Here is a 23,298-nt window from a genome sequence, read left to right on the forward strand (position 1 = left end):
GTATAGGTTGGAGGTATGAAGAGTAAAGATTTGGAATAGCTGCTGTGGCAAATGGCAAGACATAAAACATTTTATATTTTACATATGTAAAAGATTTCACAGGGTGCAGCTTAGATGCTGCTAAGGAGAGTCTAGACACTTGTTTTTGCTCCTCTAAGCTCTTCAAGCTTATCTCCTATCATAGAGCTTACCAGATGCTTACTGTTTACACTACTAGGCCAGGAGTTTCTTGAAGGAATGGGCTTGACTTTCATTTTTGAGTTCCTAGTACCTAGCCCAGTGCCTGGTATGCAGTAACCATTCAATAATTACTTACTAAATAAAATAATGACAGTTTCACATTTAACTCTAAACAGTAAGTATTTATTGACCTTTCTTGTCCCCAGCCCATAGATGTTGCTGGGTTAATTGATTCTCTACCATGCTCCCATAGCAACATAAATGTTTTAGTACCCATTAAAAACCTCTATCATTACATTTACTGCATTGTACTGAAACTGTCTATTATGTCTGTCTTACCCAGCAGACTAAAATCTTTTGAGATTACGGATCTTGTAGCTTTGTATCACAAACTCAGTACAGTAGTTGGCCCTAATACATAGCAGGCATTTTCTGAGCTGGGCAGAACAATTAAGACTTTAAGTTTTGGTTTGCAAAAGCTTTATTTCTGAATGTGCATGTGATCTTAACAAATACTTTTTAACAAGCAAAATTAACAATATTACTAAAGGACAATCAACAATAAGATAAAGTGCCAAAGTATTTGAACAAGGGTATTCTGGATAAAACACTGGGAAAAATAACGGCTTTACATTTTAAAAAACACAACAGTGCCTATTTTCTATTTGCTTCTGTTCGAGTTTTCAAAATTCCAGATTGCTTTCCATACTACAGGAGGCAAAAATTTCTAAACAGACTTACCTTTAAAAGCTTAACAATTGGGTTCAGGTTGACTTTTTATGAAAATAATTCAGGAGACCAATTGCTTTTAGTCTCAGGCACGGAAGGTGGCCAATTTTCTGAAAATGGAAAGCAACACTGGACTTCTGAACAAGATTCAAGTCCCAAAACTGACTCTTTGGATAGCCAGCCTGAACTTGTTGTTCGTTTGACACATTTCAGTTTTTTTCTTGGTAACTCTTTTTTATCAGGACAATCACAGGCAGCAGAGCATTTCCTTAGACCCACGGCTTGGAATCCAAGCATTTCTGAAGGAAATACTTTTTTTGTGGTAGGGGGGACCCACTCATTATCAGTTTCAGGACACTCAGCAATAGGACTATTGTTGAAAATCTCTGGTTGTGTAATACCAGATTTAATAGGGCTTCTGAATTTCTGGCTGGGTGTCTTTACATTGTTTGGACAGCTAGGGATGGCTTGCTGCGCATCATTTTCAGAGGAAATCCTTTTTTTAGAGTTAACATCAAGCTCCGAATAAAAGGCAAGTAAATTTTTGAAAGCTCCTTTCATCCCATGAGTTGTTTGGTGGAATCCTGCAACTGGAGTTGACTGTGAACATGGAACAAAGTCTTGGCTATCTCCAAACTCATATTCTGAATCTGCCTGAAAATGAGGTGGAGAAGAACATGTTCTTGGACACACAGAGGCAGATATGCTTTGCAAAGATAACTTTTGTGAAAACTGGCTGGAATTCTCAGGAAGTGATCTCAGGGAGAAGTCTGATTCTGTATGATGACTTTCTGTCAAAGATTTTCCCCACTGTAACAAAATATCCAGTGACTTTTTGGTAGTTTCTGTTGTAATGTCCATTTCTTTAGCACTATCATCAAAGAGATCAGCAGAAGCATTGTAGCTACCTTCATGACCAGTAGAATAGTTCTGTGTTAAGTTATTGTTGATATGTCCACAAGGCATTTCTTTCAGTGTATTTGTACTTCTATTTGGACTACTGCAAAGTGCTTCTAAAGGATATGTAAGTTTCCTGCAGACTGTATAACTGTCACCTTGGTTCTTTGGCCACCTACAATGTTGTTGATTTTCTAAGTTGCAAAGGTCAGAAATACTATTATATCTCCTTGAACACAAAGTTACCAACTTTTCACTCATTTCTGAAAGTGATTTTCCTCCACATCTTTTGAAATATTTGCTATTGAGATAAGAATGGTCACTCTCTGAAGTATTGCACTTAAGTGAAATTTCAGCCCTATGCGGTGGAATTCTGGTAGACTTAAGAGTACCTGTTGTTCCTAAACACTTTGAAGATGGAAACAGAGCTGACAGATAAGCATTTGGTGGAAAATATTCAGAAATATCACTTCCATTACTACTTGTAGAGACAGCCTCTGCTGTGTTATTTGACTGTGACTCCTTCTGAACACTAGGACTTGGATTTGCTTCACAGCGGGAAAGGAAGTTATCTTTGCTACAGCTTGCTTTGACAGTTGCTTGAGATGATCTTAAAGCTATAGGCAGTGCATGCACGGCTCCAGTAGTTCTCTGGGAAGTCACAGATAACCTGCTGTGGTCTGCATGTAATCTATCAATGTCATTATCTAGATGACATTTCCTACTACTGGCATGTGTTTGGGTTATAGCAATTTCACTTTCAATAACTGCCAGAAACTCATTCAGGCTTTCAGAGAATGGCAGATCATCCCAAATCTCAGGGTCACAGTTCTGGGAACCACCAGCTATCTCTTCAAGTCTGAGTGATGAAGGTGGACAACATGTAGATCTCTCCTGAAGGCTATCGGCGTTATCTAAATCATGATACTGGTGACATGTTAGCTCCCGTGGGGAGAAATTTTTAATTTCCACTGCACTGTAGAAGGATTTTTTATTACTTGACTCCAGGGGTTCTTGCATTTTCAAAGGGAAAAAATTAGAGTCAGTAACTCTGATTTCCTGACTGCTATGGACTGCAGTGGGCTGATAAGCTTGTAAGCCAAATTCTTCACCCAACTTCTGTGCTGTACTCTTTTTATCCATGTATGAAACAAGGCTCCAAGAACCCTGAAAGGCATCGTGGCAGCTGCTGGAACCAGTGGCGTCTGCAAAAGAGATGCACTTTCTGTTCTGGTAAAGAGTACCAATGGCCTTGCTTTGTTCTGAAGCTGAAAAATCATCATTTGTTAGGTGTGGAAGAGTGGAACTGAGTTCAAGTGATGTCTGCCAGAATCTTGAAAAATTGTCTCTGCTATGGCACTTGAAAAAACAAGAACTGCTGTCAGGGCCACAGATGTTGCTGAGATCACTATTTGTGTGTTCTGAAGCAAGTAAGTGGCTATTTGATGCCTGAGAGCCACCATCAAGTTTCCTGAAATCAGAAATCTGCAAAAGCTGATGGAAGTAGTCAATGACAGTGAAGCCTGCAATACCTGGGTCTGGTAGAACAATCTGGCAAGCGACTAATGCTTTAACTTCTCTCCTGTGGTCAGAGCATTGCTTTAAGAAGTTACTGGAATCTGAACCTTGTCCGTGTCGGTTTCCAAAATTCTGTGAAAGAAGTAAATGAATTTAAATGAGAACAAAAATTTCTTCCTTTGACTCAAAGGTGAAACAAGGGTGTAACATTAAAATAGACACAATTATAAGTCCTACCCCTATAATTTCAATTCCTAATAGGAGTGTTATAGGCAGAGTAGCATAAGTAATAGAAATAAACCTTGGAATAAAGGTTTTACTAGTGTTGGGGCTTTGGACAAATTATTTAAATTCTCTGAACCTTAGTTCTCTCATGTATAATATAAGGATAAATATGCAGAACTATTGTATTATTAATAACACAAGGAAAACTGCAGTGCTAAGCAAATAGTAGTTGCTCAGTAGTACCTACTATTATATTTCTCATTAGATTCCAGAAACTTTGAATGTTTAAGGGAAAGTTCTCACTCATTAAAAAAAAGAAATGAGGGGTGCCTGGGTGGCTCAGTCATTAAGTGTCTGCCTTCCGCTCAGGTCATGATCCCAGGGTCCCAGGATCAAGCCCTGCATTGGGCTCCCTGCTCAGCGGGAAACCTGCTTCTCCTTCACCCTCTCCCCCTGCTTGTGTTCCCTCTCTCTGTCAAATAAATAAATAAAATCTTAAAAAAAAAAAAAAAAAGAAAGAAATGAACAAAAACCATCCCTAAGATTTTAACAACAAAAAGTTCTGTAGCTCCTGATTTCACTGTTACTTTGAGTTTTTCTCAATGTTCAGCTGTGGAATGCTCTATTCCCTCTTTTGAAACCTTGATTCAAGGGTGGGCAAAATTTCCATTTGTTCCCTTTAGCATAGATAAGACAGAAAACGATTATTCCTTCAGAGTCAGTATATTCTTATAACTTCTACAATCACTTTTGTAATTATTTTTGAAGACCATCCTTCCCACCTGTTCTTAGAGTAACCAATACTCAGATACTTTCCTTTCCATGTTAGTTCTCTCCTCCTTTTACAGATAATAGAATCAAACCGGTAAGAGTTGATAAAAGTTTTACTACAGAATTTAAACAAATTTTGGAGAGTGAAATAAACACCAAATATCAAAACAAAATATCTAACTATTCTGACTTTAAAATTAATTTAGATTTTTTAAGCTCTGAAAGCATTTTAACTGGGCTCTTCTGACTTTTGAAAGAGGAAGCTGTCACACATGGTGTTTTAACAGATCATGGTTAGTCTATTTTTACAGTTTAAAGGGCTTCTACAGACTTTCACATTTATGACTCCTAAAGCCTATTCAGAAAATTCAAATTATTTTAGTACAATGGAAACATTAGCAGAATACTAAAAAGAAAGCTAGTCTCAATTACCGTCACTCCAAAAATAAAGCTTTGTCCAACAAAGCAAATTTCAACTGCTTTAGTTAATAGGTTCCGAACTGCATCACTGTCCAGTGTTTCTGAAATTTCATTAGGATCCTGAATGTACCTTGATTGGAAAGAAAAGTAAAAACGTGAAGATAAAAGCTTTGAAATTTTAACTTGCCATTAAAAAATACAATTAGTTTGAAATGCAGCATAAACCTTTTGAATTACATATGGAAAAAAAAAAACGACTATAAAAATAGGCATTTTGCTCCCTCTAGTTTCCATAGTTTAGAAAGTAAAAAAATGATCAAGTGTGTATAAAGTACATGCCTTCCTAGTAATCAGGCCCAGCATTTATTCCAAAAGTGGCAGTAGGAGTAGTAGTGGGATCTCTAGCCCTCAAAGCAGAGGGAAGTCTTTCCTCCTTTGGGTGACTAGGGGAGGAGAGTAGAAGATGGAACGGAAGAAAAAGCTTTAATTGCTTATATCATTCTTACATCTCAGGACACCTCAACAGGTCAAACTATGCAGGTGAAGTTGCAGTGCAAGTGAGAGAAATGACAATTTTCAACCTCTGATATGCAAATATTCCCTCAATGGCTTCTTTCATCTTAAAGGACTTTAGCTACTTGAATGCTAACCTCAGTCTGGATAATCCTTTAGTCTGAAACAATTTTACCTTCTTATCTTATATTCCTCTAATCTCGATTAGAGTATTGTAAACTGATATTTTTACGACAGCTAAATTGCCCTGAATAAAAGGAGCTTGGTTTAACATCAATCACAATATGTAATCAGGAAATAAATACCTTTTTATTTATTTGATTATCTTTTAAAGGAACTGATGAACTGAGGTCAAGTGATTATCTTTCAACTAAATGCATATTACCTTAAAAACACGTATCTTCAAATTCTACTGATTACTAAAAGAGTAGCTAGGGAAAAAAATGCTTTAAATATTCTTACCTGTGCAAACCAGTGGCTGTAAGACCAAAAAATGCATCTAAGCAGCTTCCAAATACAGTAATGCCAAACAATTTGTTTGATTCTGCAACTTTTAAGGAAAGTTTGTATCTGTAACTGGCATTTTCAGCTTCACCAGTAGAGCCACATTTTGGACAATGAGACCTGGAGGAGTGGAGGAAAAAAAGTATAGAGATGTTCACTAATTTTTTTTTATACTATGGAAAACAAATCTGGAAACATAAAGATTAAAAATAATATTTTGTGTACAAATGTACTTACATAACTTAAACGATTTTAGGTCAGCATCTTTTCAATTTCTCTATTCATAACAACTACTTTTACTGACTTAAATTAAGTAGCAGCAAATTGATAGAAAACTGAAGGAGTGCCTGGCTGGCTCAGTTGGTAGAGCATGCGACTCTAGATCTCAGGGTAGTGAGTTTGAGCCTCACACTGGATATGGCGCCTACTTAAAAAAAGGAAAATAAATAATGAGGAAAAACTGTGTGCGTGAGAGGAGAGAGAGAGAAAAGAAGAGGGAGAGGGAGGGAGAGAGAGGATAAGGAGGAGGGGATGAAGAAAGATATTCTTATTAGCTAGCTAAATTACCATTAACAAATTGAGGCATATATTAGTGTGGAATTGGGGGGCAAAGTAAACAATGAAATGAGGACCACACCAACAGAAGACCTGATGTTTAATGTATATCTTTTGTTAAGAGAACAATATCTGTTAAGAGAATGATAATCTTGAAACCTTTAATATTGATAATACAAAGCACCTAGTTTTCTTTTTCTCACCAATATAAGAATAACCTGTACTTTCTTAATTCTTTGGAATATGCTGAGAATTTATTAGGTTACCAAAATTAGGTGTGAAACATCTTTTTAAAGTTTTTTTTTTAATTTGAGAGAGAGGGAGATAGCGACAGAGATTGTGAGAGAGAGCATGAGCAGGGAGGAGAGGGAGAAGCAGGCTTCCTGCCAAGCAGTGAGCCTGATGTGGGGCTCGATCCCAGGACCCTGGGATCATGATCTGAGCCGAAGGCAGACGCTTAATCGACTGAGCCACCCAGGCGCCCCTTTAAAGTTGTTTTTAAGGCAATATATATTTATGGCCAAAGGCTTTCTTGGCAAAAACTACTGTGGTCAACTGTAACTCTACTGTTACATATGTACTAGTGGTCTGGTCTTGGGACACTTATGAAGTACTTAAACCTTGATTTTCTAATCTATAAGAAAAACGGGGTTGAAGAATAAAATGTGACAAAGTATAAGAAAGAAAATAAAGAGCGGCACCTGGGTGGCTCAGTCAATTGAGCATGGGACTCTTGATTTCAGCTCAGGCTATGATCACTGGGTGGTGAGATCCAGCCCCAGGTCCAGCTCCAGGCTCAGCCCGGAGTCTGAGATTTTCTCTTTCCCTTTCCCTTTGTCCTTCCCACCACTTGTGTGCACACGCTTGCATGCGTGCGTGCTCTCTCTCTCTCAATAAACTCTTAAAAAAAAAAAAAAGTAAGGAAAGGATCTAGTGCAGATCTTGCCAAATTAATAAGTGTCAGTCTGCTTCTTCTTCGGAATTACATTAAATACTGTGATGATTAATGTCATTTCTACCTAGTGTTTCCCTTTCTAGTTGTCTGCAATGTCTTTTAACTCTGATAGTCATCTTTCATGTTAATTTAGCAAACTGACCTCTTAATACATCTTATGGTAATGTTAATCCTAGGACTTTATTCTTCCTTCATGTCCCTAATGATCTGGCTTAAAAATGAGTGGCAAAATGCAAATAGAAAATAATGTTAGAGATAGTTGTGTAATTTTGATTACCGCCAGAAAGCCACTAGGGGGAGCTTAAAATCCATAGCTCACAAGGTGACTATTTTGAACAAAGATTAATCCTTTGTATAAGTTACTGATTCACCATCACTAGATCCATGCTAATTATTATTTTTTTTGCCACACTGAAAATGGATCCATGCCAATCCATTCATCTAACCTTACCCTTATGTATTAATAATGCATTCAGGTCTAATGTAAAGCTCTTAGCAAATCTTAGAAAAATATGTATCAGCATTTTACAGTTTACAAATGTTTTTAAGCAACCCAGGGATTTCTATGCATATTAAAGTTTAAAAAGCTCTAGTCTATTACTCCATACTAACATTTATTTATTTTAATCCAGATTTATTCCTCTTGGATTATACATATTTATGTTAAATATTATAATGATAATATAAATATATTAAAGTATATATAAGTTAGTGTGCATGCATTAGTACTAATAAACCTAGTTTTTGTTAGACTATCATTGGTACTCTCTACTTGCAAGATAGTTCATCATTAGCCTTATAGTTCTTACAGTTATCATAAGACATCTTTGAGGGAAAAACTGCAGGCTAGGAATTGAAATCCTGAGATTTGGGTCATAAAATTCACCTCAATTGCTCCATTTGTAAATGGGGGTAAATACCTTGTTTACTTTGTTAAAATAAAGATTCTGATTCATTAAGTTTGGGACAAGGCCCAAGATTCTGCATTTCAAATAAGCTCCCAGATGCTGCTGATACAGCTGTTCTCAGACCGCGTTTTGAGAAGCAAGGGTAGAGACAACACATTCAAATCATAGTCCCCTGATTTAACTTCTAGAGGCACCCCTATTTTCCAAAATGTCATTTGTTACGGAATAGCAGTCTTCAAATTTTTTGGTCTCAGGACTCTATATTCTTTTTTTTTTTTTTTTTTTAAAGATTTTATTTATTTGAGAGAGAGAGAATGAGAGAGAGCACATGAGAGGGGGGAGGGTCAGAGGGAGAAGCAGACTCCCTGCAGAGCAGGGAGCCTGATGCCGAACTTGATCCAGGGACTCCAGGATCATGACCTGAGCCGAAGGCAGTCGCTTAACCAACTGAGCCACCCAGGCGCCCAGGACTCTTTATATTCTTAAAAACTACTGAGAACACCAAAGAGCTTTTGTCTATGTGGCTAATATCTACCTATATTTTTAACTGAATGAGAAATTAAATGAAAATAAGAAGTTAAAATTGAGAAATCTAAAAAAATATTAATTCACTCACATAATAGATCCATTGCATGGTTAACTAAAAAAACTTATTTTTATGAAAAATAACTATGTGGGGCACCTGGGTGGCTCAGTTGTTAAGCGTCTGCTTTCGGCTCAGGTCATGATCCCAGGGTTCTGGGATCGAGTCCCACATGGGGCTCCCTGCTTGGCGGGAAGCCTGTTTCTCCCTCTCCCACTCCCCCTGCTTGTGTTCCTGCTCTCGCTATCTCTTTCTGTCAAATAAATAAATAAAATCTTAAAAAAAAAAAAAGAAAAAGAACTATGTGTTCCAAAATAAAAAAATTAGTGTCAAGAGAGTGGCTTTGTTTTATAGTTTGCAAATTTCTTTAAAGTCTGACTTAATAACTACAGCTGGATCCTCATATTTCCTTCTCTGCTCAATCTGTTGTGTACCTAAACAGTTCAGTCAGAGCTCCCTTACCCAGGGCATCTTAAGCTCTGGGAAAGAGAGGGGGCAGTGATGTCATTCTGGATACAAATTCCACTGCTAATGTGAAGGTAATATAATGATTATGAATGTAGACAGAGGGCAAATTGTTTAGGCTTGAATATGTTTCTTTTTTTTTAAAAAAAAGATTTTATTTATTTGCCAGAGAGATAGAGAGTACAAGTAGGCAGAGAGGCAGGCAGAGGGAGAAGCAGGCTCCCCGCCCAGCAGGGAGCCCAATGTGGGACTCGATCCCAGGACCATGGGGATCATGACCTGAGCCGAAGGCAGCCGCTTAACCGACTGAGCCACCCAGGCGCCCCTTGAATATGTTTCTGCCACTAACTAGCTAGCTGTGTGATTTGGGACATGTTACTTAACTTTTCTAAGCTTTAATTTTCTCCTTTGAAGGCTAGCATTAACAATAGCCATCACTCATAGGGCTACTGTATTAAAAGATATGCTTATAAAGCTCCCAGCATAGTGCTTAGCATATGATGAACATTCATTAATGTTATCTATTGTTATTACCAGGCTGAAGAGTCAACAATGGCAATATTGTTCAACAATATTGGAGTGGAGCTCTGAACTCCACCTGTAGGCTTTCCCACATTTTTACATATAAAAGATTTCTCTCCACTGTGAATTCTTAGATGCTGACTTAGATATGAACTGACTGAAGGTCTTCCCAGCGTTATTTTGTTGCAGATTATCTTGATAAGAAATGACTTGGTAAAAAACAAACAAAACAGTTTTAAAAATATTTCACATGTACTGACTACTGATTATTATTACAGAAATTCTAAGCATTTCATGTATATTAACTCATTAGATCTGTATATAACAACACTATGAGACAGATATTACCGTCCCCATTTTGAAGCCCAGATAATTCAAGTGACAGGGTTGGGAGTTTAGCTCCAGAGAATTATGCTTTTTAATCACCATGATATACTGTAGTAAGTATACTTATAAACACTACCATATTGTCATTTATTCATTCACTTAACAAACATTTTCTGTGTATTTTCTATGAACTAGGCCTTTAGGCTGGATGCTGAGGATTTAATGATGAATAACGAAACAGGGTGTTTCTGAGTTTACAAATGAATGCTTGAGAGAATGGCTCAATAAAAGAACAGTGATAACTACTAGAAGGATCCCTTAGTCTAGATAGGGGTTGGAACTGCTAATCCTTCCCCATTAAATGCTAACTTGACTATTTAAGAATATTGCTGGCATACTATTCTTACTTACATACTACCAAGTACTTACTGTATATTCTCTCCTCTAGGAAGAGAGAAAGTATTCTTTAAAAAAAAAAAAATTATTTATTTGAGAGAGAGTGCACGTGCCAGCAAGTGAGGGGAGGGACAGAGGGGGAGAGAAGAACTCAAGTAGACTCCCTGCATGACCTGAGCTGAAACCAAGAGTTGGACACTTAACTTACTGAGCCACTGAGGTGCCCCAAGTATTCTTTTATCTATTTATTTATTTGAGAGAAAGAGAGAGAGAGACAGCAAGCACCTGAGCACAATTGGGGGACGGGGTGGGGGGGAAGGGGCAGAGGGACAAGCAAAATCCCCATTGAGCATCGTAGGGCTCCATCAGGACCCTGAGATCATGACCTGAATCGAAGGCAAATGCTTAACTGACTGAGCCACCCAGGCACCCCAGAGAGAAAATATTCTTAAGGAACTCCAACCCTAACCCTGACTTGTACTTTAAAAATCAAAGAACCTTAGACTTTCAGGTATAGTTGGCCTGCATCTTAGCACCACAATAAAGGATTATGTGTCAAGCTGCTGAAAGGTAGAGATTTCTCTAACAGTCCCTGTTTCTCGTAACAGTCCTGTTATGAAGGAATTTATTTATTTAAAAAAATAATCTACGGGGGTGCCTGGGTGGCTCAGTCGTTAAGGGTCTGCCTTCAGCTTAGGTCATGTGGGATTGAGACCTGAGACCTGTATTGGGCTCCCTGCTCAGCGGGAAGCCTGCTTCTCCCTCTCCCACTCCCCCTGCTTGTGTTCCCTCTCTCACGGTCTTTCTGTCAAATAAATAAAATCTCTAAAAAATAAAAAATAATCTAGGTATCAAGTGAAAATAAATAAATAATAAAAAAACAAAAAAACCCTACACCATTCCAGGGATATCCCATAAGTGGAATAAGTTTTTGCATCAGGATTGGATTTACTCTCAAGAAGTTATTTTTCTCTTCTAAAGCAGGTACTTAGCAAAGGCTTGGAGGTAACTTGAAACCTCCCTTTGGCACGAGAGTATTACCAGACAATTCTGTTCTGGATTTAAAGAACCAACTCAAGAGAATCTGTCCTGGTATATGGTGATTTTTTTTTTTTTAAGGAATTTATAACTTTTATGTGATCTAGCTCTACAACTGATTAAACAAAAGTACAATTCTGTTTAGAGGTGTTTTCACTTTCAGCCCATTGGGCAGGCTCTTCTTTGCAATGAATTTTCTGATGTCTAAGGAGCTCTGAACTCCACCTGTAGGCTTTCCCACATTTTTACATATAAAAGATTTCTCTCCACTGTGAATTCTTAGATGCTGACTTAGATATGAACTGACTGAAGGTCTTCCCAGCGTTATTACACTTACAAGGCTTCTCTTCTCAATGAATCCTCTGATGCTGAACATGATGAGCACTCCACCTGAAGGACTTCCTATACTCATGACATTTGTAGGGTTTTTCTCCTGTATGAATCCTGATGCTGAATGAGGTTTGAGCTCTGGTTGAAGGTTTTCCCACAGTTGCTGCACTTAAAGGGTTTTTTCCCAGAATGAATTCTCTGGTGGATTATAAGGCATGAGTTATAAATGAAGACTTTGCCACATTCACTGTATTTATGGTCTTCCTTCCCTGTGGGAGTTATCTTATGGGTGACAATCACCTGCCTGAAATGTTTCCCCTGGGCAGGGGACTGCCTCAGTCTTTCCACTTTGGGATCTCTCTGTTGCTGCTCTAAAGTGCCCTCAACTTCAGAGGTAGCTTCAAATGTAGAGGTGCTAGTGGAGAGTTTTTCTGAGAACATCTGTGATTCCACTTCAGTAATGAGTGGTTGTGACGGTGATCCTTTGTCCCCAGACTCTGGGTCATCTTCACTCTCTGGGAAAGGCTGGGTCTCCTGAGATGCACACTTGAGCTAGGCCTCCACACTTGGTGCCTCCTCCTCCCACGGTTCTTCCTGTGCAGGTGCATGTGTAGGACCTGGGACCTGGAGGTGATGAGGCACCACCAGGTCTGTGTGGAACCAAAACTTCCAAGGAGACTTAGAGACTCTCTTCAGGGTCAGCACAAGATGAAGGAAGAGTAGCTAGAGTCTTGTTCGGGGTTTAAGGGTAGAAAAGACAGAGATAGAAACATACACTAACTGCTCTATCTTGCCTCAGAGAGATCTGAACTTGGCAACTCCCCCTATTGCTGTCCCTCTGTCCAGCCTAAAAGCCAGTGCTCTGGCTCCCACAACAGATCACGTGTCCCCTTCCCACCTGTAGTCCTGGTTCAAATAAGTCCTTTCCCTAAACACTCCAGCATAGTTAGTCTCCTTTCCATTCTTGGGATGATGTCTGGAATGGTGAATTTAATCCTTATTTGCTGTTGAGCTGTAGGAAATCTACAGTGTACACATGTATTTCCTCTCTCATGCTTACAGACTTTACTTTTACCTTTTGGAGACCAGGATTATCCGAGAGAAGCACTTCTGACATGAAGGATATATAAAACTGGAATTCTGGAGAGCAAGAACTGAGGCCAGAAGAAATTTTCTTTCTCTATTCATATGTTCTCACCGTGGCCTGCAAAACAAAATAGTCACGGGATGAATGGCAAATGTTTAACTGTATGTATGTAATTCATTTCTCAGGAAAACAACTTAGTCTCCACTGTAAAGTGAATAGATGTCTTTTGTGGTAAGTGTCAAGGTATTGGAAAACTCATTTTATTTTTCTGCCTAATTAAAAATATTAATAGTAAGAAAATAAGATTTAAAACAGAGTAGCTCAAACAAATATTCTGTTTTTGAATAAATGCTGCATCCCTGTAATTTAGGAATGATATCATTTAGCCCTTTTCACATCTTTAGAAGAGGTATAAGAACTTGTTCCTTCCGTTAACAGGAAGGAACTTAAATAAACTTATGTGATTCTTTTAAAGAACCTAAATTGGGTAATGGTTCTTTTAGGCTGAAAAAAAAATCACTTTATTAGATTTCATTGTATATATTTTTATACAACTTAAAGAAAAAAAAGACAATTCTGATTCTGCAAACAGAAAAATAAAAACATCACATGATCAAAAGAGTACAAAGTGCTTTAAGATCCTTGTATAAAACACTGAGAAGTAAAATAGCAATGTTCTCCTCTTTTTAACTTTCTTTTTAAAAATTCAAATGTTGGTTTATCAAAATTTAAAAAATTGATTAGTTTACTTATAGCATAATATAAATGTTCTGAAATAAGTCTCTGTATATGTTCAAGGTAGAACTATATCAATAAATTTTTCATTTGTAAACACATGGCAAAGGTTTCAATTTCTGAAAATGGGTGGAACTGTTTCTGTGACTGCCATCAGCAAAATCAGACAAAACGGAAGTTAGTTTAAAAATCATAAAAGAATCTTTTAGATATAGCTCTTCCTAAGGATGACCATAAATGTAGAAATGTGGTGACTATGGAAGGGAAATCTAAAGTGATACCAATTCTGTCAATCAAAACATTTCTGTGAAAATAAAATCTTGCTACCTAAAGCAATAAGATGAAAATTTGCAAAGATGAAACATAAAAGAACGTATATAAACCACTGACCTATGTTATTAAAGGGAACATAGAAAAAAATCAAAAGTCTAATTCTAATTCTTTGTTGTCATCTTTGTTTTGGGACCCTTAGGATACATGACTAGTAAGGTTCTACCATAAGAAGATATGTATTCCAGGGGCGCCTGGGTGGCTCAGTCATAAGCATCTGCCTTTGGCTTAGGTCATAGTCCCAGGGTCCTGGGATCGAGCCCTGTCTCGGGCTCCCTGCTCCACGGGAAGCCTGCTTCTCCCTACCCCCCTGCTTGTGTTCCCTCTCTCGCTCTGTCAAATAATTAAAAAAAAAAAAAAAAAAAAAAAGATATTTATTCCAAGATTTGGTTGTCATCTAGGTCACATGGCAATCTCTAAGGACAAAGTAGAGGAGGTGAATGGAATACAAGGGGAAGACAGGAAGGCCACAAAATACTGCATTAGTGCTCCTAACCTCAAGTTTCTTTCCAACACAACAAATGATAGAAATGTAGGTCAGCAAAGGCATCTTCCCTCCCTCTACCATCTCCTCTAAAATCCAGTTTGGGGAAGGGTATAACATGGCGGTACACCTACCTATGAGCTTTGGGAGATAAAGTACGGCAAAGCTCCCTAATGAAAAATGTCATTTCTTACCGGCTTAAAATTCTGCTATTTAGAATGAAGCCTCAGTTCCTTACAAGGGCGATGAGGCTCTTGGTCATCTAGCCCCACCTTCTTACCTCACCCTATAACACTCTCCTGCTTAATCTCTGCACTTCAGTCCATGCTAGCCTTCTTTCTGCTCCTCAAACACATCAATTTCTCTTCTCAGGCTTTTGTGCCTTTCTCTGCCTAGAGTGTTCTTCAAATAGTTGGCTCATTCTCATCCTTCAATCTATAACTCTAATACAACCCCTCAGAGAGCCCCACTTAATCTCAAGTGGACACACCTTCCTCTTAGTTTTATGACATCACCCATTTTATTCCTTCATAGTACTAATCCTGCTTGTGATATATCCAACCATGAAAATGCATATATCATCTTATTTTTGCTTGTTCTACCCCTACTAGTCTGAAAGTTCCGGGGCGCCTAGGTGGCTCAGTCGTTAAGCATCTGCCTTCAGCTCAGGTCATGATCCCAGGGTCCTGGGATCAAGCCCCGCATTAGGGTCCTTGCTCAGCGGGAAGCCTGCTTCTCCCTCTCCCACTCCCCCTGCTTGTGTTCCCTCTCTGTCAAATAAATAAATAAAATCTAAAAAAAAAAAAAAAAGAAAGTTCCTTGAAGAAAGGGATGTGGTCTAACTTGTGTTCTACTATATATCCCAGTGCTTAGCACAGAGTATGTTCTTAATCAATATTGACTGAATAAAAAACTATAAGCAGCAGAATTTTGCAATTTAAGAAAAATTTTTATGAGTAGGTATATGCAACATAATAGGATTTCCTTCCTTTTTAATTTAAAGGTTCCTTTAAAAAGTCTTCCACTATTAACAAAGAGGTCTGACCACTTGTTTTCTTTATCTAGTCATTTCTATTTGGTTTTATTCTCCTTAATTCCTTTTTTCTTGGTTCTCTTGTTCTTTATGTGTTAGTAATTTATGCTAAAGAGAACACACAAAAATCATCTGAGTTGCATCCCTTGTTCTCTTCCCTACCCCCCAACACTCCCCTACTACAATATGTTTTACATTTCTCTGCCTTTGCTTCTTCTTCCTCTGTCTAAAATTTTTTCACTTTCCTGGCTAATGCTTATTATTCTTTAAGAAGTCTTCTTAGAGGCCTTCTCCAGGATGCTTTCCCAGGTAAAGGACCCTACTTTTTATTTATTTATTTTTTTTAAAGATTTTATTATTTATTTGACATCAAGACAGAGACACAGCAAGAGAGGGAACACAAGCAGAGGGAGTGAGAGAGGGAGAAACAGGCTTCCCATTGAGCAGGGAGCCCAATGTGGAGCTCGATCCCAGGACCCTGGGATTATGACCTGAGCCGAAAGCAGACGCTTAACGACTGAGCCACCCAAGTGCCCCAGGACCCTACTTTTTAATTTGCTACTTATCACATTCTATTCAGCTTAGCTGTTTAATGCTTTCTCCTGGAACCAGAGTAAGATCTTAGAAGGACCATCGCATTATATCCCCAGGGCCAAGCTCAAAAACCATCCATCTGAACTTCAGCTGTTAACTTCTTTCCTGATTTTCAGTTTGCTTCTTCCTAAGCCAATTTTATCATATACCATAAATATAAAACACAATTTTACCAAATCACAAAATAATCTTATATTTGTATATACATCAGAGGGTACAGAGTAGTTTCATATATAGTATCTTATTTGAAACTTATTTTAATCATTTGCATTATATCCTCATTTCCATTTTCCCCCCTTAATTGCGGTCATATAATGCGCAGAAACTATCTTCTTTAGGGCTCTAAAATAAAATTTTATTTTGTACCACAACTATATGGGCACTTATGTCAAATCATATTCTTCACACAACTGTTATCAAATTCAAACTTTAGGAAATGGATTAAACCTTAAAGATAACTAGGATATTGTGCTAAATGTTGTAGAGGAAACAATGAAAAATAAGATGCTTACTGTCTAATTGGACAGACAGCTCACCAAAAAATGAAAAACACAAGCAGAAATATTTGGGATTTTCTAAATTAATTGTGCAAGCACTAATTGCGATATTTTTAAGTAAAGGTGGTTAAATTGTCTTTATTTAAGGGTCTATTGCCCTCTAGTGCATCAAATAAGTATGTCTAAAAATACTACAGTATTTACAACTTAATGGCAAATTTGAGAACTAAAATGAAAAAGGTCAGTTAACTATTTTTACTATTTGTGTTTCACCTGGTAAGCTCCAGAAAATGGCAAAAAGTCTTCTCATTAATTGTCTAGAGGACAAAAATCCAGTAAGATCCTTTCAGGCAGTCACTGTTACTCTTTTTGCTGTTTTCATAGTATTTCCTTTATGACACTTGTGATCTAGTTTATCTCTTTCTCTACTGCTTGACTTGTAGTGTGGTGAATTCATGTTTGATGGAGAACTGAATGAAGCATCAGGAACAAGTAAATACCAAAGTTATGAAAACCTTATAATGGACTTGGGAACGATTTCATATGTAGTATCTCTTGCAATTTATTTTTCTTCTTGATTTTACTGGGTAGGATGGTGATAAAGCATTAATTTCTTTCAGCTCCATCACAGCCAGAAAATCATATTCCAATTCAATTTATCAGTTATCTGCTGTGCAGCTGCTAAATACCAGGTATTGGGGATAAGTGATGGGCAAAATGGACAATAATCACATAAAAAATTTAACTGATGTGCCAAATTCTATAAAAGAAATGTACATAACGCCATGAGAAAATATAATAAAGGGACTAATCTAGTCTTAGCTGGGAGGAGGGAGAATAGTTAGACAAATACATAATCTTTTTTTGAAAACTATTTTCTCAGAGTTGTCAGATTAAAGGTGATTTTTATTTTCTTTATATGTTTAAAGTATTTTGAAAATGTATTACATTTATACTTTAAAAAATCAATAAATATAAAAATACTAGGTAGAGAACTTAGAAATAACATACAAAGAAAACCCTGGATCCTCTCAGTCCCTCACACATAAAAGTAAAAACAAGGAGATTGAGATAGAAGGGGAGAAAAATATATGTTAGGATAGGTTGATGGGAACTAACTAGGGCCTCAGTTGGCTTTTGTTTTGAAGTCCCAGAAGATTTCCCAGGAATGTCCAAGAATGAAAAAGACTGACTTAGATTTATTAAAATACGTGGGGTCCAGTATTTAACACGGAATACTTACTTTCTTTCTACTCAAGCTATATGGGGATCTAAACCATATCCAAAGATGCTTTACTAATTTACCATGAAAAATTACAGTCACAGGGAAGGGACACATCTTAAACCCACATTTTCTTTTGGGTATAACTATGTTAAACGAAATTATAAAGAGAAAGTTGCTTGAAAAAGGGGCATTAGGTGAATTGAGTATTTTAATGGAATCAGGCTAATATAGCTGATGTGTTCTTTTTTTTTTTTTTTTAAAGATTTTATTTATTTATTCATGAGAGATAGAGAGAGAGAGAGAGGCAGAGGCAGAGGGAGAAGCAGGCTCCCCGCGGAGCAGGGAGCCCGATGCGGGACTCGATCCCAGGACCCTGGGATCATGACCTGAGCTGAAGGCAGACGCTTAACCGACTGAGCCACCCAGGCGTCCCAGCTGATGTGTTCTTTTCTCACTAGAGATGGTTTTGTCAATGGGCCCAGATACATAACTCATTAATTACCATCCATTTTCATACTAGCCAAGTGGTTCTCAAACTTCAGTGTACATCAAAATCACCAGGAGGGCCTGATAAAACGGATTTCTGGGCCCCAACTTGAGTTTGATTCAGTAAGTCTGGGATGAGGGCCAGAGAATTTGCATGTCTCACAAGTTCCCAGATAATGCTTACGGCGCCCACACTTGAAAATCACTGGCCTAGCTACTGAGGCTGTCTGATGGTAAACAACACTTGTGACTGTGGTTATAGTTAAATCATAAAGCCTGAGAGCATTACAGTCCCTTTCACATGACTTTATAAATCTTTGCTCTTTTTTTTTTTTTTTAAAGATTTTATTTATTTGACAGAGAGAGAGAGAGCACAAGCAGGGGGAGCAAGCAGGCAGAGGGAGAAGCAGGCTTCCCGGGGAGCAGGGAGCCCGATGCGGGGCTTGATCTCAGGACCCCGGGATCATGACCTGAGCTGAAGGCAGATGCTTAACCAACTGAGCCAGCCAGGAGCCCCAAATCTTTGCTCTATTATCTGGAGAACTTTTATCTAAACTCCTTCACTACCAATTTCCTGGAAGGCACTTTAATATGAAAAACTATGGGCGCCTGGGTGGCTCAGTTTGGTTAAGCATCTGCTTTCGGCTCAGGTCATGATCCCAGGGTCCCGGGATCGAGTCCCATGTCGGGCTCCCCAGGGAGTTTGCTTCTCCCTCTGCCCCTCCCCCCACTCATTCTCTCCTTCACTCTCGCTCTCGTGCTCTCTCTCAAATAAATAAATAAAATCTTAAAAAACAAAAACAAAAACCATGCCCCTAAATGCACACACACTGACGTAATTTTTTTCTTCTTTGGGCTAGACTAGAAAATCTAGAATAATTTTTATTAAATGTTAGATCATGCAGAAAAGTTTAATTGTTTAACGTTGTTGAGGACATGAATTCCTGTCCTCTTCAAGGTCCTTTTAGCTGCACTAAGAATCAAAATGACATGAGACAGATTAACAAGAAAATCAAATTTAGTTGCATGCATACATGCAGGGAATCCAGACAGACCTGAAAATTCCAGTCAGGCAAAATAAGGTACATACAACACCTCGAACTAAGTAGAAGTGGGTAGGGGTCCAGGACTTCCAAGGGAAGGCATGCAATCCTCAGAAAAAATAAAAAAGGAAAAAAAAAATAAATAAATAAATAAAAAATAAAAAAGGGTAAACATTTGGCAAACAAATGTTTGCTGGGCCACTCAGAAACAATGGGAATTAGAGAGGACTTTGATCAAACAGGCCTTGCTGGGTTTCTCCTTTCTACCATACTTTACTATATATCATAATGTAGATCTCTGTGGTGATAGTTCTCTTCTTGGATGAGGTCCTCTATCTAAATTCTTTTTAGGCAGTTATGGGGGGAAGTAAAGAGCTTTTCCCGAATCTGCTGGGTTTTGATTGCTTTTTAATTCAAAATAATCTTCATGCCAGAGTGGCCCATCTTGGGGTGTTCTCTATACTCCCAAAACTGTTCTTGCTGTGCAAGAAGATCTGTCACCTTGTTGCTCTCAGATTACCTGTTTCATGTTATACAGGCCAAGAGGCCTCAGCTACTTTGAGTTGTTCACTTAAAACTACCTAATGGTCACCCTCAAGGTGCATACTTTGTCTAATTTTTCTAAAAGTAGTCATAACAAGTCCTTGAGAAATGATTTACTAACATTAACATGAAAATTCTAGAAAGGGATGAGAAGGCAGGAGACAGAAAATTAAACAAATAAAAAACAAAACCTCTTTTATTTAGAGAAATATTGGTGAAAAATACTTTTAAAAACACTACCCAAGAAGGGGCTGGGGGCTGGCTCAGTCTGTAGAGCATGTGACTGTTAATCTCAGGGTCATGAGTTCAGGCTCACGTTGGGTGTGGAGCCTATTTAAAAAAACAAAACAAAACAAAACAAAACAAAAAAAACCCCTAACAATAATAACAAAAAACCCAAGAACCACCCAAAAAACTCTTAGTGAGTACAATAGTTTGTCCATTGAATTTGTGGTAGATGAAGTACTATTTTAGGGATGGGGAGGAGGACAGAGTTACAGATAAAAAAACACAGGCTGCTGTGTTCAAGAAATTTAGAAACTGTTGGCTAAGACAATGTGTAACTACTAAGGAAGTGACACAAAGGTACATACAATATCTGCAAGCTCCAGACTTTCACATGGAGGGGACAGTTATGGAGAGCCAACTATTTTGATGTCTCATAGACATCTCAAGTTTTAATAAGTAAAAAACTTCTTAGTTTCCTCTTAAACTTCTTTGTGGAGACCGCTTTTAGACAACAGGCTTGAGCAGTGTAATGCAGAGCAAGGCAAAAGGGCCCACAGTGACCACCTGGCTGAATACAGACAAGCCCATCAGGCGACCTACCTCAAAATATCCATAGGCCCTAACAGACCAATGGGTACTTACAACCAGGAACAGTTACCAAAAAGTCCTGAAGTACCAAAAAGAAAAAATTCCATACGTCGCCATACCTCCTCACTTTCCCCCTTGAAATACAGCCCCACTCACTCTGTTGTGGCAGACGGTCTCTCCTTTGCTGTCCTGCCTGCCACTCCCTTGTGAGGTATTCAATAAACTTCTATCTCCTTTGTGCTGCCTTGGGTGAATCCTTTCACTGCCAGTGCCACTGGTTTCCACCTGGTCATTGCCCCACATCTGGAGGCCCCCATCCGATTGGACAGACACCACATTCTTTTCTTACAGTTTTCTCCATTTCAGCAAATACTCTCCAACCAGTTAAGTCAGGTCAGATACCTAGAAATCATCTTTCATTCCTTTTTCCCCTCAAATCCCACATTATACCCATCTGTATGTTCTTGGATCTATTTCCGTATCTAAAAAGCACCATCCACTTTCCCCCATAAATCTGCCACCCCCTTAATCCAAACCACCATCACCTGTTGCTTCTGCTGCTGCATTAGCCTCTTAACTGTGTGATCTGGTCCCTGCCCATCTCTCAAGGCTCATCTTACCACCTGTCCTTTCTGAATATGTTCCAAGAAGCACGGGTCTTTCCTTAAGTTCTTGAGCACTCAGATGCCAAGCTCTTTCCTGCCTTAGGACCTTTGCACAACCTATTCATTCTGGAATGTTCTTCTTTTTCTCTATTGCATGGCTGGGTCATTCTCATCTTTTAGGCCTTACTCTAAGTGTCAACTCCTTTGTTAAAAAGCAAACCACAGGTCCAAAACGGAGTCATTTAGGCAGAGGGCCCAAAACCGAGTCATTTAGGCAGAGTCCCCCAAATGGGGCTTACTACCTAACCTAACTGCAGTTTTCAACCTCCCTCAGAAATACAGAAATATAAGGGATTTCCCAGATCAACGCCAACAAGAGCTCTGTCCAGACCATCAAAGGTAATCAGCATGGTAAGACTCCCTGCTCTTCCCCCAGAGGGAGAGTGACCTTGCTTGGAACAATCCTTTCTTTTGCTAATAACCTTCTCACCCCACCCTCTTTCCTATAAAAACCTATTTTGTACACCTCTTCGGAGCTCCCCTCTACTTGCTAGGTAAGATGCTACCAGAATCATTTAATAAAGCTAATGAGATCTTCGAATTTACTTGGCTGAATTCTGTGTTTTAAGACCTCAGAGAGGCCACCCCAGACCAACCTAACTCAAACAGTTTCCCTAATTATCCTTTACTCCATCCATCAAAGGTTTAAGTTCTATTTGGTGAGGAATCTAACTTGTTCACCATTGTAATCCCAGTACTTAGTAATTCTTGGCAAGGGAGGCACTTAAAACTATCTGCAGAATGACTAACTACTGGGTACTTTGTGACCCAATCTTGCAGGGTCAGGAAAGGCTTCCTGACTTAAAAGGCTTAATAAACTGAAAGTTAAGGAAGGAGTAAGAATTGGCCAAGGTGGGGATGGGGTTAGAAGAGGTCTGGTGGTGAGGTGGGTTGGTGCATTTGAGGAACTCAAAAAAGACATTTCATTGGGCTGGAGTCTAGGGCTAGAGTGCTGAAAAACAGTGCCTGGAGAGGTAGGCAAAGGCTAGACAAGAAGGGACCTGTAAAATAGTGAAGGAGTTTAGACTTAAACCTGAGGGCAAATAGGAGGCAAGGAAAGGTTTTCAATGGGGAGTGCCCTGACTGCTACTTACCGACTTATCATATAGCCTGGCAATATGGAGACTGGATTGGAAAGTAACACGACTGAAGTAAGAGCCAGCTGGGAGGCCGGTCACCTACCTATGTAGCAGTCTTGGTGTTAAAAGTGGCAAGAATTGTATGGTTTTGAGATATTCAAGAGGCTGGTAATGACTAGCTGCATATGAGATAAGGAAGGAATCTAGAAAACTTTGAAGTTTCCGGTTTGAGCACACTGATAGATAAGCACTTTTTTCTCTAGGCCATCAAAGCCGTTTGGAAAAGACCCTTTTCAGCACGCATTACTCGGCATAGCCTGCAAAATCCCTATCTCTGAGCACCTCAAAAGCTGGAGTAGTGCTTTTCCTCTTTCTATTACCGGTTTCAGACGCTCACCCACATCTAGCTCGATGGCGTAGTAAATGTTGAGTAAACGCTCGCTGAACTCTATCAACAGCGCTGCCTAACATTTAAATGACTGACCTTTTCCCTCTTCACTCCCAGGACCCTTTTACAGAAAAGACTAACTCCTGAAAAAAAACAACATAGAATGCTCTAATTCTCATTTATAACGACACTGAGGACCTCGTTAGGAGTCTCGCCCTTTGCGCTCCCCGAGAATCTCTTCCCACAGCTCCTCACCTGAGGCAGAAGACCGAGACCTGCCCGGGCGACGCTCGGTGGCACAGACCCCCAGGACGTCGCGACAAGACCGGCGCCTTCCAATCGAATCTCCCGCGTCCTTTTCCGCCGGAAGTGACGTTTTGGCAGTGCTTCCTCACAGCCAATCAGAAGAAGGCGCCGCCGAGGGTGGAGATTGAACACTGCATTCTGTGAGTTTTGG

General features: G+C 38.9%; 2 protein-coding genes across 2 annotated transcripts in view; one reads left to right on the forward strand and one right to left on the reverse strand.

Annotated features, from left to right (window-relative positions):
* Positions 1-355: 355 nt before the first annotated feature.
* On the reverse strand, positions 356-23,251 carry DDIAS (DNA damage induced apoptosis suppressor). The gene is made up of 5 exons (XM_045892826.3): positions 23,097-23,251; positions 12,912-13,040; positions 5,716-5,877; positions 4,753-4,870; positions 356-3,456 (listed from the first exon to the last, which is right to left on the reverse strand). Exons 2-5 carry the CDS (start codon positions 13,022-13,024, stop codon positions 958-960), a joined length of 2,892 nt encoding a protein of 963 aa, XP_045748782.1. The 5' UTR covers positions 13,025-13,040; positions 23,097-23,251; the 3' UTR covers positions 356-957.
* Positions 23,217-23,298, forward strand: part of PRCP (prolylcarboxypeptidase) — a 148,640-nt gene continuing 148,558 nt past the window's right edge. Inside the window, exon 1 of the mRNA XM_064576833.1 lies at positions 23,217-23,287. The gene's annotated coding sequence lies outside the window, so the exon portion shown is untranslated. The remainder of the gene's footprint in view (positions 23,288-23,298) is intronic.

This window comes from Mirounga angustirostris, unplaced genomic scaffold (genome assembly GCF_029215605.1).
Source record: "Mirounga angustirostris isolate CCGP_5_RB_7025 unplaced genomic scaffold, mMirAng1.0.hap1 SCAF_13, whole genome shotgun sequence".
Taxonomy (NCBI): Eukaryota; Metazoa; Chordata; class Mammalia; order Carnivora; family Phocidae; genus Mirounga; species Mirounga angustirostris.

Bases quoted from the DNA above. Each gene is read 5' to 3' on its own strand.
- DDIAS (XM_045892826.3), bottom strand. From the start codon at position 13,024: ATGAATAGAGAAAGAAAATTTCTTCTGGCCTCAGTTCTTGCTCTCCAG. The intron at 4,871-5,715 runs GTAAGAATATTT...TTTCCAATCAAG, and splicing joins ACAGCCACTGGTTTGCACAG to GTACATTCAGGATCCTAATG. The intron at 3,457-4,752 runs GTAATTGAGACT...CTTCTTTCACAG, and splicing joins GCTTTATTTTTGGAGTGACG to AATTTTGGAAACCGACACGG.